This window comes from Haliotis cracherodii, unplaced genomic scaffold, assembly GCF_022045235.1.
Source record: "Haliotis cracherodii isolate W230 unplaced genomic scaffold, xgHalCrac1.p SCAF_8, whole genome shotgun sequence".
Taxonomy (NCBI): Eukaryota; Metazoa; Mollusca; class Gastropoda; order Lepetellida; family Haliotidae; genus Haliotis; species Haliotis cracherodii.
The window spans coordinates 12808541-12825242 of NW_027266341.1; the positions used below are offsets into that span (position 1 = coordinate 12808541).

Consider the following 16702-nt stretch of genomic DNA (forward strand, 5'->3'; position numbering starts at 1 on the left):
AACAACGTTAGTGACACTCAAGTTATTGGACCCCTACAGCACCGTCTTCAGAAGCACCATCAATAGGAGTCAAGCATACAGAATAGAAGACCGACCGGACCATCGATTCACGGGATTATCAACAAGCATTGGTAGAACATAAAAGGATGAAGTCTTTTTTTGGAAAGGAGTTGAGTATTGTCCCTCGTTGCCCTTGAGTCTGGTAACCTCCCAACACAGAATAATGCCCCTCTCAACGCTCGAGCACTATGAGATGCCTGGCGGCAATAACTGTCACACCAAATCCTTGTTAATTCAGTATACATCATCATCAATATGTGCGTGTGTATAACATATAACCTTATCTAAGTTAATAACAGTGCGGAATGAAGACACAAAAAACTAGCAAGATGTTTTTACACAGCAACTATCTGTTAATTTCTAAGACTGGTATTGATGTGTGTGTGTCAATATTAACTTATCGTCTTTCAACGGCGTTGATTACTCGGCGTGGGATCGAGCGTTTATTACCTCGATTTGATTGGGAATGTATTGATACGTTACGCAGTGCCTACGTTCAAATGTATCAAACTGTTTTACAAAGTTACAACATGGTTCACTTAGGCGGGGGTTACCTTTGAGGGAGAGCGAAAGGGTTATGTTTGTTTGTAATTGAAAGTAAATAAAATAAATAAATATCATCCCGTGGAGCAGAACAATATTAACATCAGGAGCAGAACAATTGTTACGCCTGAAGCAGAACCATCGTTACGTCTGAAGCAGTACAGTCGTTATATCTGGGGCAGAACAATCGCTACTTCTGGAGCAGAACAATTGTTACATCTGGAGCAGAACAGTCGTTTAATCTGGGGCAGAACAATCGTGTCATCTGGAGCAGAACAATCGTGCCATCTGGAGAGGAACGATCGTTACATCTGGGGCAGAACAATCGCTACTTCTGGAGCAGAACAATCGTTACATCTGGAGAGAACAATTGTTACATCTGGAGCAGAATAATTGTTAAATCTGGAGCAGTACAGTCGTTTCACCTGGACCAGAACGAGTGTTACATCTCGAGCAGAACAATTGCTAAATCTGGAGCAGAACAATCGTTACATCTGAACCAGAAAAAATAGTTACATCTGGAGCAGAATAATCGTTATTTCTGAAGCAGAACAATCGTTACATCTGAAGCAGTACAGTCGTTATATCTGGGGCAGAACAATAGCTACTTCTGGAGCAGAACAATCGTTATTTCTGGCGCAGAACAAGCGTTACATCTGGAGCAGAACAATCGTTACTTCTGGCGCAGAATAATATACCACAATATGTGACATCAGCGTCACATGAGATCACACATTAAAACATTCCTCCTTATATGGCATGTGAAATTTGCTTGTTTGTTTCAGTTATCGTTATATGTTTAACTATCATATTATATGACTAGTTAATGCTTGGTATAAGGTTTCCTCGAGTTGGATGCATCTGGGACTTGGTGATATTATGAAATGACGTTATATTGAAAAGTATTTAATAAAATATAAACTAATGAAAAAGGTCTTGTATAACGTTATACAACTTTATAGAAACATCAATCCACCTTTTTCTTCAGTCCAGATACGTTTCAATGAACGCTTCCATATCTGTATTGTATTACAAGTACGATTGAATGTTAAATATGATCTCGTATAAATCTAAACCATATTTTACTGACTCATTACATGAAAGAAGTTGGCAAGAAAATTCTTCTTAGTGTGCATTGAGAAATATTATTTATTTCAGGACTGTACGTCAGTCCCTTTTGGCGGAAAACTTTGAAATACGACATGATTAAACACATAAATATGTCTAAAATGATTGAAAAAGGCCAATTTTTTTAAACCTCAATGAAATGTATGATGATGTTCGTGACTTAGCAGCTATCTATCATATGTCTGTGCAGTTTGCATCTACATCTGCTGAAATTAATATTGAGTCAAGGCCCATGTTCAAATAATTGTAAACTTTTGTCTTCTAACACATTTTCTCCATATCTATGCATATTGTGATGTCACTAGTCCCAAACATTTATCTGTTGAAATGAACTAAGTCCAGTTGTCATTTATATGAACACATCTGATATTCATACCCATTTCTGAACGTTTTGCTCATTCCTTAAATTATGCAGATACTGTTGGCCAAACAGGACCCTTATCCCACCTCGTCCTTCACTGTCCACACTTGATACTGGACGTACACACAAGTAGACATGGCGTGTATCAAATTTCAATTTCTTTATTTACGTACTGATGGAGGCCACAGACCTATAGTACATTTATGAGTTGTACATTCAGAGTAGTAGAGTCTATATTATAATGGGGTTTTTTTTGTGTCTCATTGCATGATAAATGTACACCGATACATTTTGTAAAAGTAAGTACTTAGAGTTGTTTAACAGCGATGTGAATTTAAAGAAATTGGTTTTGACATGGTAATATTCAGGTATATACTTAGCCCTTAATGTTGCATAAAATGGGCATATAAGACGGAAGTGGTATTCATCTTCAATTTTATTTAGGGCGCACAAGTTACAAATGCGTTCTTCTCTTTTAATACCCGTGTAACGTCCAATTTCAATAAATAAATCGTGTGAGTATCATATTAACATTAATCACAATAAAGGATTACGACGTGTCAAAGAAATGCTATGTATATACGTCCAATGTGTGTTTCTTACATCTCTTAAATTGTGAACAGATCGACGTGTACTTATGTCATCACAACACGAAAATTGAATTATGAAGAAACGAGATGGGAAAAGAAATTCAACAAAGTGAATTATGTTTTTGTGTTGCAGTTGAAAACATGAATTTACAAAAAAAAATCACAGAATGATACCATCGGGTAAATACACATTTTATCTGCAGATTTCTCTTGCAGATGACATTTGGACACGATTTATTTCAAACGAAAGGTGAGGTGAGGTGTAATTGGGTTTAACGTCGCGTCCAAGATTATTGCACTTATACAGCGTGTGTGTATGGCTGCTTGTACTAGTCCGGACTAATTATAATGCCGATTTGATAGTGCCAGCTCACTGAGATACCATGCCGCAGTTTAACATGAATACCCCACTCAGAGACAGTATACTGACTCCGAGCCGACCAGTCCTTGTTTTAGCCCCTTTATGCCGAGCGTCAGACAGGGTAACAACAAATACCATCTTTTAACGTCTTTTGGTATGACGCGGCCGGGGATCGAACCTCGGATCTTCCGCTCCCCGGACGGACGCTCTACCACTAGATCACGGAGGCAGTCTTATGAAAGAAAGAACCAAAAACTACATACGCATACATTATACATACGATTTTTCGAAATGTAGATTTGCTTATATACTGGGTTTTTTAAGTATACAAGGTCAACGCCGAAGCAGATCTCATTGAGAGTGAAAGGCAAGATAGCGTTGAAAATTACATCATTACATGAAAATCAGTGATGACACCAGGTGTCCACGAAAAGAGTAAGCATATCCTGCCCGACCGGTAGCACCCGCCACTCACACCATAACGTCGAAGAGTCATTAAAATAATTCATACAATTTAAACACATAACTGAGTTTAATGAATAGGCCGATATAGAGATGATAATCCAGGCGCTAATCCAATTCACAAAGGACATGATTGATGTTACTCTTAATTGCATGTTTATGGTTTCTGAAGCCTAAGTGATAAATGTCAGAGTATCCATTAATATATTGCATATCTAGTTGAATGTAATTACTTTAAACATTTCAAAATTAGCATCCCATTCCAACATTACAGCTACACAAGCAGTGATAAGAGAGCTATTGGTTGGATACTGCAACTTGGAGATCAACATTAAAATTTGACATTTTTCTGGAAAATAGCTATCAAATAAAACTCATTATTTATTTTCTATTTATGACGTTATCTAAAAATTGGCACATCATAACCGTCTCTATAAATTTTATTGTTGCCTAAAAAAATTGCTCTGGGTGTTCTACAATTGTTTTCACATGCATTTAAGTCTCAACGCTTTGCAGACACACAAGCGTTCAATCACCTGACATGATCGCACTATAACACAATATCCTAAGTCAAGTGTCGTGTTGATGAAATAGACATTACACAATCCACAAATAATCCAGGAAACGGAAAAGCCAAAATACTGCTTCCAACAAAAATATCTCATGTGTCAAAAACAAATTTGACTTGTCGAGGGTACGGCTTCCCTAAACACACACTGAACGTTCTCTGGGTTTCGCTTATCTGAACTCGATCTTTGACGGTGCTAACTAATCGGATTTTGGTCAGTGAATTAACCTTATCCCGGGGAACAAGGGGAGACGCGAGGAAATGAAACGGGGCTCAAGTTATTTAATTTCTTGGTCAGTGCATTGATTTATTATTTTTTCACGGCGGTAATAGTGTTATTGACAGAAGTGTCGTCCATTTGATAACACCAGCCGCTCCAACCATCGCCATGTTTCCCAATACCGTTAATTTCTTCTCTGGTTTCGACTACCCATCAAGAATGAACAACTATCCATTACACGGATTTGCTATGCAATAGAAGTGTCTAATGGAATAAGTAAATGATCGGCTTGTAGTTGAGAGTACACCAGACTTTGGAATCTACAGTTCAGAAGACCACTGTGGAATTGTCCACTGAGGTTAATGTCATCTGGAAATTAAAAACCCCACGGCCAAAGGGGTATTCATAAAGAACGTCAAAGGTCAGTATATCATGCTCTTGGGCAAAGATTGTCCATACTGATGTCGCCTTCAACATACAGTATTCATGGACTTCCGCGTTGATCATTATCTATTCATATTCATTGTTGCAGCTTGCAGTTTTCGGATTTTGTGCATAGAAAACGTTTCTCTGATTTCCTATCTAACTTGATTAATGTAACGAAATTGGAAAGGGCAATTTATAATGTCAGATAATTTGTCTTGAATAATATGTATGTAAAACCTGAATTTAACATCCCTAATTGGATAGTATGTATTTTGAAGGTCGATTATCTATATACCAAGTGAAGTTTTAACCTTGTTCATATCCATGTCCAAATCCATTCAGACATATTTTTCTACAACATATAAAATGCACCTTAACTTAGGTATCTCGATTAGCTCCGATTGTTCTATCCTTGAGTGGCGTTCGCTTGTCCGTGTCTGATGTCCCCGGCCATGATATTGTTGGAGTAATGCTACAATCGATGTTAAACCATATTCAACCAATCCTTCTTTAAGATTGTGGAGACCCACAACGAGGTGGTACCTAGATAGTGTCCAAGTCTGAAATAACGAGCAGCACTTTCTTGTGGTTCGTCGAGTTTGATTCCCCTCATGATTACGTCGTGTGCGTTAATTATTGGTTCCCCCACTCTGTCTGAAGTCGATGCACGCCAAGTGAAATCATGATAGTTCCTTGTATCGATGTAAAAGTCCCATAGATCTTTTTTTCACACCAACACGTATTCTGTAGAAATATGATTTGACTGACAGACAATCGTTGAAGGTCGGAAGATCCCGTTCGGCTCTGTGCTTCAAACATATTAGCATTTAATTCGGACACAGCCATTGATCTGTTCGTGCTTCATTTAACGCGATGAATGTATGATAAACATTAAGGGAAAATCATTTGCAAATGCTTTAAGAATTATGATCTCGGAATTGCGATTTACGACCTCGTGTTAAGTTCATTACTTGCATAACATAAATAACTTTTATGTTTTGACGTTCAGCATGTTTGATGCAAAATAGGATTATCAAGGCTCACTCACTCACTCCAGAAGTGAAGCTGTGGCCAATGACTCACATTCCTTCAAGCATATACACACAGGGGACATGAAGGCACATTCAATATTCTTAGGAGTTAACAAACTAACAAATTCTATTCACAGTCGTTGTATCAGATTGTAAAAAAACAGACAACGCTGTTGCCTTCGATTCCCTTGGGATCATCCCACTAAATTATTCAGACATTTAGCTTAAATCTGTTGTGCCGCAGTGTTAGGTATGTGCCACGGCACGCGATGTGGGGAAGGATGTGGAAAGACTGATAACGTTCAGTTACTTGGTCCCTCTCGATGGTCAATCTTCAAACAGTTCTGATTAATTACATTCCCCGCTTGCTTTACAATACAACACATAACTATAGCCTGTACTACTGGCATTGACCCGACTCCTTCAGTACCTAATGATCTATCACTTCAGGGGTAGACATGAAGAAAATGTGAGGCCGCATGGTGCCTATTAGATGTAAAAGTGTCAAGCTGTTTTTTGTAGACTTCCTGATGAACTGTACGCCATGTATAACCTCGTGTCCAAATGACAATCTATAACCTTGAACAAAAAACGTCATCTTCTCATAGTGAGCTACGTTGAAAGGAACAAAGATATATCTTAAAAAGTGTGGTAGTTCATTAGTGTTGAGTCGTCTATTAGCTGCATACTTTGCTGGTACCTCTCACAATTGCTTTGTCGGGATAAGTAAATGTAGGAAGAAAAACCATAACATCGACACTTCACCGTGGACACGAAGAAAGCAATAATGGCGTGGCGACATGCATGTACGTTCGAGACAGCTGGCCTTATGTCGGTGCAAACGCTTGTGTACAACTTTCTTATTTGTGCTACGCGCAAGTACGTTTGCGACGGGGGGCCTTCAGTCAACGCATAAGCAAGGTCGAGATGGTTGGTCTTCCTTCGGAGCCACACGCAGGTATGTCGAGATGGTTGACCTTCGATCAGTTCCACATGTTATCAAGGTCGAGATGGTTGGTGCTCTGTATGTAATGCCCATAGGAGTTTCTAGAAGCTCTGCTTGAGATACTAGTTATGCCAAAAACTAATGGTTAGTACCATATAAATATCAAGCAACATCACCATCGTTTCACAAACCAATCATGACTTTTTCTTGAGTTCACGTAGCGGTCAGCATTGGTGACTGGCTATGTTGAAAGAGCTGCTAAAACTCTAGACTAGAACACCTAGCAGGATGCATGTACCTTACCGTTCAGTTTCAGCTTATTTCAGTAAATTGTTTGTTTTGTTTATTTGTTTGTTTGTTGTTTAACGCCGCACTCAGCAATATTCCAGCTATATGACGGCGGTTCGTAAGTAATCGAGTCTGGACCAGACAATGCTGTGATTGACATCATGACCATCAATCCACGCAATTGGGATGCGATGACACGCATCAACTAAGTCAGCCGAAGACCTGGTGTCATCACTCATTGTCAATGATCCATTCACATATTTTTCACTGGTATTTTGCATTTTACTCCCAATGCTTGAATAGAAAGTTCGAGACTGGCTATTATCTCTGGCGATGGCGTTATATATTTACAAGACAACAGGACACAAGCGAATCTACACTTTAGAATGGAATCTGTTTCGGCAGATAATCGAGACAAAGTATGTATATTGACATCGACCATGCACAGGTTGTACCGAACGGTGGTATTATCATCTGTATACCCAAACCGTGAAAACATAGAAAACTACTGAAAAACCTGACGCCCCAATCAGCTCTTGTATGTACAATTAGGTTAAATAGTATTCTAGATACTATTATCAACGAGAACCAAACTGGATTTATTCCATGTATATGTATGAGTGAAAACATCAGGCTTTTGTACGACATCATGTTCGAAAATGAGATACAAACAAAGAAAGGATTGTCAATATTGACTCACTTTGAGCAAGCTTTCGACACAGTATCTAAACAATTTATAGTTACTAAGTTTTAAGAAAGTTTGAATCTGGTCCAAAGATGAATAAATGGATGTCAATTTTAACCAACAGCGCTTCCTCGTGTGCAACTCAAAAAGTTTTATCTTAATTCAAGGGGCTGTATGGGATCCTGTTTCGCCGTATCTACTTTTGTTCGTGGCTGAAATCTTAGGTTTTTTTATGCGAAATAAATGTAAATATTGTAGAAATCTATAAACTTGAGGCAAATTAATAGGTGTGATGACAGGTAGTCCAGTTACATTTATGCCTTGCGCTGGCACCAAGATAACTTTGAGGTTTCAGGAACAGTTCTTAATGCACAATTAGATAATATGTGGGTTATCAATATAAGGAAACAATTTCAAATCATTTTAAATATCTTGGGAAATTGGAGAAAAGAAAACTTACTTTAATCAGTAAAAGAGCAGTTAGCACTATCTATTTTAGTCCATATCCTCTCCGCCCTCTCTATCTTCCTAAATAATGTATTAAAGAACTAGAGAGAATCTTCTTCCATTTTATTTGGAAGGGTAACCATGATAGAAAAGAGAGGGTTCATCTTACAAAGACTATAACGAATTGGAATGATTGATGTTAAAACATTTATTGACTCATTGAAGATTTCACCCATGGAGACATTTCTGCAATCTAAATTTAGCAAACTCTAAGTTATGTCCCAATTGAGAATCGTGCAATGCAAGTGGCTAATATAGAAACATATATACTACTTTTAGTAACCCTTCTTGGAAGGATGCCGTCGTAGCTTGGAAAAAGTACAGATCTTGTTGAAAAACTGATCAAACTGACCAAGAAAACATTTTACTTGAACCATTATTGTTTTATCATCAGTTGAATAACTCAAGAGTTTTTGTTAACAACTTGTACAATAAGGATGCATTCTGTCCGACTGCATCTCACAATCACATACTTATCATGACAATGTACGTGAAGAAATATGCCTGAACATGTGAAATGAAGAAAACAAATTGAGAAAAAACAATAAAAAAACATCACATCATTTCGTCAGAGACAATCTGGAATGATGATAGGTCAAGACATGAGAGAGTCATACTGACAATGGCGTCCTCTCGACCTTGACCTATGACAAATAGGAGACGCGAACATTTCAGCGAACATAATCTCTTGTTCCGTGCTGATGAGGCATCAATAATAACCATCCTTCCTCCCAGACAGACAAACAGCTGATTAATGAGCTCCATTTACACAAATCTGCTTGTACATTAGCTCACTTATCGACATGCGAGTTATTACTACGGACAGAATAGCAGAAATTTGATATCGAAATCATATTATCACATTTTTGTGATGTGATAAACTCCTGTCCCCATTTATCACACAAGTCGTTAACGTAAAGCACAGGGTGTACGGGATTAAGGAGACAACTTCGTTGTTTGTTATGCTAATATGCACTTTTACTTTATCTACTTTATTCGAGGTCAACTGATCCGAAAACATTCTGGAATCAGTAAAATCTTTCCGTGTAAGAAAAACTGAAATTAACATCGATTTCGGAAGGTCCTTTGAATATTTCAAGAATTTTGTCATTCCTTATAAGACAGCGTGATTACTGAAGCTGAGGTTTTGGCAGCAATCAAACGTGACAAAGCCCGTGGCTTGGGTGGTATATATAATGAGTATATCAAAGCGAAGGAAGTCTACTACTACCAGTGTATGTAAATGTCCTTTGTGGTCAAAGGAAATGTTTTAGAATTATATTTAAAATGCATAAAGTATTAAATCGTTCGTGTCTGGTACTTGAAACATATCGCCATTCCTTGACTGCAAAATCGGTGTTAGACAGGGTGCAAATCTGCCACCTTTCCTATTTGCGTTGTATTTAAATCATTCTGAGCAGTACCTTTTACAAAATGATGTCACTGGTTTGAAATGCGTTAGTGATCAAATGGAGCATGATTTACATATAGTTCTATCCTATACGATACAGCACGAATGGCAGAAACGGATAAGGATCTTCAGCTTCATGGTTCGTTGTGAACTTGGAAGATACCCACTAGAAATTGTCAAAAAAGAATAGAATGATTTCATATTGAAGTCAAATGTTACTATCCCCAAATAAGCTGGTGCATGCAATATTATGCTTATGTATAAGATGCATCAATGTAACAGTAATTAGAACTTCACACTTTTAAATTAAAACTATACTTGGGAGCACGGGGTTAAATTGTGTATAGGTATCTCAGACGTTTACTAGTATTTCATGGCTGAAGTATAACGTTAAAACAAATCTGATAGATCTGTATTATCAAGGTTAGAGACGGCCTCCTCTTCATAAGGTTTTTATTATTCTATGTTTAAGCAGTTACATATCATTTAACCATACCTATCATCACTGCCTATAAACCTAAGATTATGTTTAACTCGATATAGATTAGGTAATCTTTACCTCCCAATAGAAACTGGTCGATGGTACAGGGTAAGCAGAGAAGATAGATAGAATCTGTACATTATGTAATCTTGGAATAGGTGACAAGTTACATTTCATGTCTTATTGCCCAACCTTAAATATTCTCAGAAATCGATTTCTTCCAAAATACTATTTTGAATATCCATTAATTAAAAGGTATAATTCACTTATGTCTATACAAAAAGGGTCTATTCTCATAAAACTGTCCAAGTATATCCAATATCATTGTATAAATAATGTAAGTATATATGTGTATGCTCACACATACTATGAATATATCTTATATTATTATTATTATTATGACTATCTAACTCTCACTGAACATATATATGTCTGTATATGTGTACATATATGTGTGTGTGCGTGTATGCACGGCGTGTGTGTGTGTGTGTGTGTCTGTGTGTGTGTGTGTGAATACATCCTCTGTGTATCACATGTGCCTACATGGGAATCGAACCTGTTCCCCTTGACGAACGAACGTCTTAACCACTAGCCTACCAAACCGCCCAGCACTGTTTAGGAGATTCATTACTCTACTGAATTAAACTGACTAAGATACAATCGGTGCTGGCTGTCAACATTGGCTGTTATCAACCAAATTTACTATATACACAGATCCGTTGATGTGCTATCCCCTCACTATATACTCTGCATCATCAAACGCTGGTGTAACGTGGCATCTGATTGCCTAACATATTCACGACAACAATCTTTCTTATTTCTTATTTCTATTCTTCATTGCCAACCTTTTCCAGGAGACCGCCTCAGTGGTCTAATGGTAGAGCGTCCGCCCGGGGAGCGGAAGGTCCGGAGTTCGATCCCCGGCCGCGTCATACAAAAAGACGTTAAAAGATGGTACTTGTTGTTACCCTGTCTGGCGCTCGGCATTAAGGGGCTAAAACAAGGACTGGTCGGCTCGGAGTCAGTATACTGTGTCTGAGTGGGATATTCATGTTAAACTGCGGCATGGTATCTCAGTGAGCTAGCACTATAAATCGGCATCAGTCTGGACTAGTACAAGCAGCCACACACACATACACGTGCATGCACGTCGCTATATAAGTGCAATAATCTTGGACGCGACGTTAAACCCCACTTCACCTCACCTCACCCGTTTCAAGGTGTTTCAGCACACTGCCCATTCCCGTGGGCTGTTCAGAATTTGTTTGATCAAGGTTACATCAAGGCTTCAGGGAAACCTTCAAAAGGTTTTATGGTAGATATGTGGAGGACATTTCCAAATTTAAGTCATCAGTGACAAAAATATGTCCGATGAAATTCCCTATTTGACTTGTGTTGGGGATTGTCGCTTTTATTTCACGCAAGTGGTAAGCGTTTACGAGCTGCATCAATCGGGCTTTCCTCCCGAACATATTGACACGCTGTGAAATCACACGTTCACAAAAGCGTATGTGTTCACGTCATATTAGTTACAGCCACGCACAGAGGCAAATAACCCTTATGGAAAACCAATCTGCAATCTGTTCGTTCCAATGGTACCTTAGCCTTGTTTGTCAACAACGCCATCGATTACCTTGATCTATGTCCCAGGCTGCAACACCAGAGTGTCCAAGGATCAGCCGAGGAACCCAACCTACATATATCCCGGGAGTCGTGACCTTGTTCTTGTGTGGTGTGTGGTCGTTTTATGGACACCTTACCATTACATGATAGTAAGCGGCATTAAATCTCACCTTGCCGACATGCACACGAAACATTTGAAGGCGTTCCACCATAGTTCTGTTTCCTAACCGGTTTCTTGGTCTAAGCTTTGCGGTTGTCGTAACGCCGACAGCTGTGTCGCTAATTTCGCTTTATGAAACCGGGCCTTTGCTAAACAAACGATTCCGTGAATTGGTATCACACCAATATCCTATCAGCCACCCGGTGTTCAGTAAACATGAATGAACTTAATCATGTCTATTTAAAAATTATTTACGATATTCTTAAGCTCAGCGTGTTTAATTTTCAACATGCCGCTTCTTGTTTTTCTATACGTGCTGACACACAACGTAACCTGTGTGGTTAATACGGAGTTTGTTTCCGTATGAATATCTTATAAAATGTATTACACGACCCTTTGGCATTATACATATTTCTTTTTCCTGATATATAATATGTATATGATTCACGGAAATACATTCCGCTAACAAAAATGTTAAAGATTTACGTATATTTGAGTGAACCGTCCCATTGATCATAGACTGTAGTGTATCGTCACAAATGATTGGCAGCCATGTTTGTCTACAGAATCACACACACACCAGCGACCCCTATCGGAACTTATTGGGAACGTTAGTCAATAGTTTGTTCAGCAAGCAGACATTGCACCGATGAGTGGAGCTTGAAAGTAGTACCCGCTAGCATGACCTCATTTGGTATTTATCGGGTCGTGATACCAAGTTTATCGGTTTGGTGTTTTCGCATCGATTAGCCTATCCATTATATGATAAATAGTCTCAAACATTCATATATAAGAACATTCGTTTTGAGTGTTTTTTTCAAATATACAAAAGTGTACTTTGAAAACGACCTTTAAAAGTGCATATTTGTACTAAACTACCTCATTTGTCTCATTCGTTGAAATGCTTCCGAAAAAAAGTTGTATGTTCTGGTTTTAAAAACCAAAACAAATTAAATTTGTAAGAGGATGTTAAAAGAAACAACATGGTTCGCGTACGAAAAACGTGATTAGTATCTCGCCACTCCTGTAAACATGTCTGAAAATTCCCCTCGGTTCTCTCAAGTAGAGGATAACGTGAGTCTGATTCCCTCTTGAAACATGGTTTGTGTTTATTTTGAACCTTGGGTATCATTTAGTAACACTCAGACGTTACTGTATGTCATGTATATCTCAAACTTGTTCCCCGAGTTACCGATAATTAGACTAAATGTTGCCAATTTTCTGTGACATAACCGATTGCCTGAGATAGATGCCCAGATCGATAACACTATAATTTGATAGCTGTGTTGCGGCTCCATGGCGTAAATAGAGAACATGTCACGGACTGATAATAATTAAACTTTGTGCGATCCGGGAAGAACTGTAATGAATTAATCAAGTGTTAATTACTGATAAAAGGAGCGTCCGCATTAAAACGAAGGCAGAAAATTAAACAGACTCAAGATCCCAAATGCAACAGACGTATTCCGCAGTGACCGACGCAAGTATTCATTAAGTGAGTTATTTATTTCATCAAAACATATAATGCATGACAAACGAACGTTTAATTCAGCACCCACCGCATGTTGTGGATCAAGTTGAACGCCACCTGAGGCAAGAAGGAATTATGTTTGTAACGCAGAACGCAATAGTTAACGATGAAACATTCTTCAAATGCTTTTAACCATTGAATATTCTGACACTATTAAACCTATTTAAAACTGTTTGAAAACTTCGATATTTATTTACGAACGAGTTCCGCTATTAAATTGTTTTTCGGCGACGATGGTAAAAGAGAATAAGGAATGAATATCCTGGAGTACCCCCGAGATGGCCATCTGCTGAGTGTTAAGCCGTTAGGTAATAACCTGCTTCGTATTGAAGAGTAAAGCTGCGTTGTGTCAACGTATTTAATTATCAAAACCAAAAAGACCGTAACTCCGCATCATAAGTCAATATGGAATTATGGGACTTGCGAAATGATATTGAATAGACATGCTGCAGCATCTCTATGAAAATAAAACAAACAACGCTTGCCTCGATAAAACGCCGGATCTGAGGACCTTCCGAAATATATACAACTCCGGCACTAGTTCCACAAGACAAGGTACACTACATTGTCTTGTACTGTCAATAACGGAACAGGGGCAGAGGAAAATATTTCCCAACGACGCACTCCCTCCCATCTACTAGTTATGGGTAACCCAAACGTCTGAGGCGCCGCGATTCGCTGTGCAGAGCTGGGCGTGCCAGAAACCTATGATTGTGGGTTCGAATCCCGGTTCACCCCGATTATGTTTTTCGGTTTGCAACACCCGTGCTCGTGGGTTTCACCGAAGTGGTCAAGTCTGAGACCTGCATCACTTAGAGCTTTCCTCCCAGATAGAGCTGACACGCCGTGATAGAACTGGAATATTGTTAAACACAACTCACTCACTAGTTATCTAGTAGACTAGTAGACTAGTAGAGTCCGCTCAGTCCTCGTGATGTCCTAGTTTAGAGTTTAACGGCGGGAACAGTACGCTCAGAAAGACACGTTGTTCCATATTAGTTCCCACATGCAGATGTTTTAAAAGGTGGCGTTTGACAAGTTATGAAAACCATCGAACGATACACTAAGGAGATACCCCTAACATAACACGTGACCAAAATTTGTCACATTGGAGTTCCCTTCAAAGGTCACCGCTGTCTGATGACACAACTACCAGTAACGTCAGTCGAGGAAGCGCGGAAATATAAGCCTCGCTAGAAGATTAAACAACGCTTAGATTAAGCGCTCGAAGAATATCTTTTATCATCCACTATTCTGCAACAAAACCACTCACCTTAATACAAAGTAGGTCACAATGGCTCCATGTCGTCTTGCCATGGCAAGCTGCGAAAAAAAAATCATTACATAAGTTTCAACAAAGGGGAATCATATTTCATAAGTTTGCTGTTGAAGAGTAAATATGAGTCAGAAACAAACTAACATGTTGAAAGCACATTAATGAATTTCCTCAGAGATTGAAAAATGTTTGTTTTTTCCACACTGAACAATCACATATCCATCCTGAGTGATTGTGTGTTGGTGACATGGAGAGTTTAATCTTTGTCAGTCACAGAGCTTTGAAGTAACCGAGCTATATATATATACACATTTCGTGAACAATAAACCAATCTTGCTGGTTCTGCTGATGATGACCTGTACCGTCAGGCAAGACATTTGTTTAAACTGTTTGGGTTTACGAATACGCCCGACTCCAAAATATCGAAATGTGAAAAAAAAACTAAAAGTTTCAAAAGCAGTTGGGTTTTTTAATCTGACGACTAGAAATAAGTAAATTATTTTTTTAAAGTTATATACTGTCGCTATTAATATAAATAAAATAGTTTAAACCCTATAATCAAAACCTGTTAAAAGATTGTCTTATAAACACAACAAATGATGGCGAATCGCAAGATTTGAAATTGGATTGTTTAATATATTTTTCATTTGTGTCGACCTACTGACCTATTTCGTTAAAATTCGTAAACGAAATAATTCTGTCCGTCACTGCTGCAACCAGTTTCCATGAAATGAAACGCCAGATTTCAGGACAGCTGTCATGGCTGTTTGTACAACAAACAATTCACTTCACTTTGACATTAGGGTTCGTTATAGTTAGTGCATTAGTTCAATATCCCTTCGGTCGTTGTGTGGTGTAGAATCAAGGCGATGTGGTTTGAGCTGGCCCAAATGCTAAAGCGGCATCATCCCTCTAGTTATGTAAATGTGATGAACTGTTGACGTGAACGGTTCAGATACAACAAAGTTGTTTCTGTGGTGGGACTGATACATGAATCGGCGGTGATTTGTGGCTCAAAAAGCTGGTAATGTTACAAAAGGTAAACATTAGATGATATATTTGAAGAAACCCTTGGAAAACTAACAAATTGAAGAAATGTCTTTGCAACGAGATGACATTGACGTCCATTGATCATAGTCATCTGACGTCAGTGGAACAATCAAACACTTCAACGAGAGAAAGAGAGAGAGAGAGAGACAGACAGAGACAGACACACACACACACACAGACAGAGACAGACAAACAGACAGAGATACAGAGACAGGGGGAGTTTAACAGGGTTACAACACAGCTTTCTATTGCCACTGTACATGATGAAATCAATGAGTCACACAATTAATGCGAATGTCGCCCACTAGCCTAAAATGCGTCCTGACATCAATGCGAGAAGCCCTCTTTTCAAAATATAACACAAGTCAGTAAATGACTCTGTTTAAGACTGTAGGATATGGGGAAGTAACAGTACCACTGACTAATGTGGTTTGTTTTCACAAACGGAACGACTGTCATTGACCTCTAACTTACATTAAATCACCAACAGAAAATGCCAATAATAAGAGACAACATTCTTTCCTTATTATAAAAAATCAAACTGAGTCTCATCGGTACCGACGAGATACACACTCACACAGATCGTCCCAGAGAGGTGGCGCTATTTAGGCCGACCCAATCCTGTTATTGTCTCCGACTAAGTTGGACTAAGGCACAGATGCTATTGAGAGTCGTCGTTGATGAAGTCTTCTCGATGTACTGGAAATTCATCGATGTATTGCAAATGTGTGATACGAACATCATCCCCAACTCTGGTGTCATAATTTGTGTGTCACAATGTTTCCTCATAAATCGACGCCGTGGAGCGTTGCTCATAACATCAATCACTGTATTGTCGGGATTATTTAGTGCAGCGTTAAACCACAAAAACAAACATAATGTGTGTTTGTGGGAATGCATTCCGACTCTTTTCCACGGTTTTAAATACCCATACATCAAAACGTACTACCAGAGAATAGATAGGCAACACACCCACATAAAATGTCATTTTGTG

General features: G+C 38.6%; 1 protein-coding gene across 1 annotated transcript in view; it reads right to left on the reverse strand.

Moving 5' to 3' along the window:
* Positions 1 to 16702, reverse strand: part of LOC139449926 (gamma-aminobutyric acid receptor alpha-like) — a 71409-nt gene that overhangs the window by 42771 nt on the left and 11936 nt on the right. The window contains exon 2 of the mRNA XM_071231538.1: positions 14656 to 14705. Coding sequence (XP_071087639.1) covers positions 14656 to 14705 — 50 coding nt within the window. The remainder of the gene's footprint in view (positions 1 to 14655; positions 14706 to 16702) is intronic.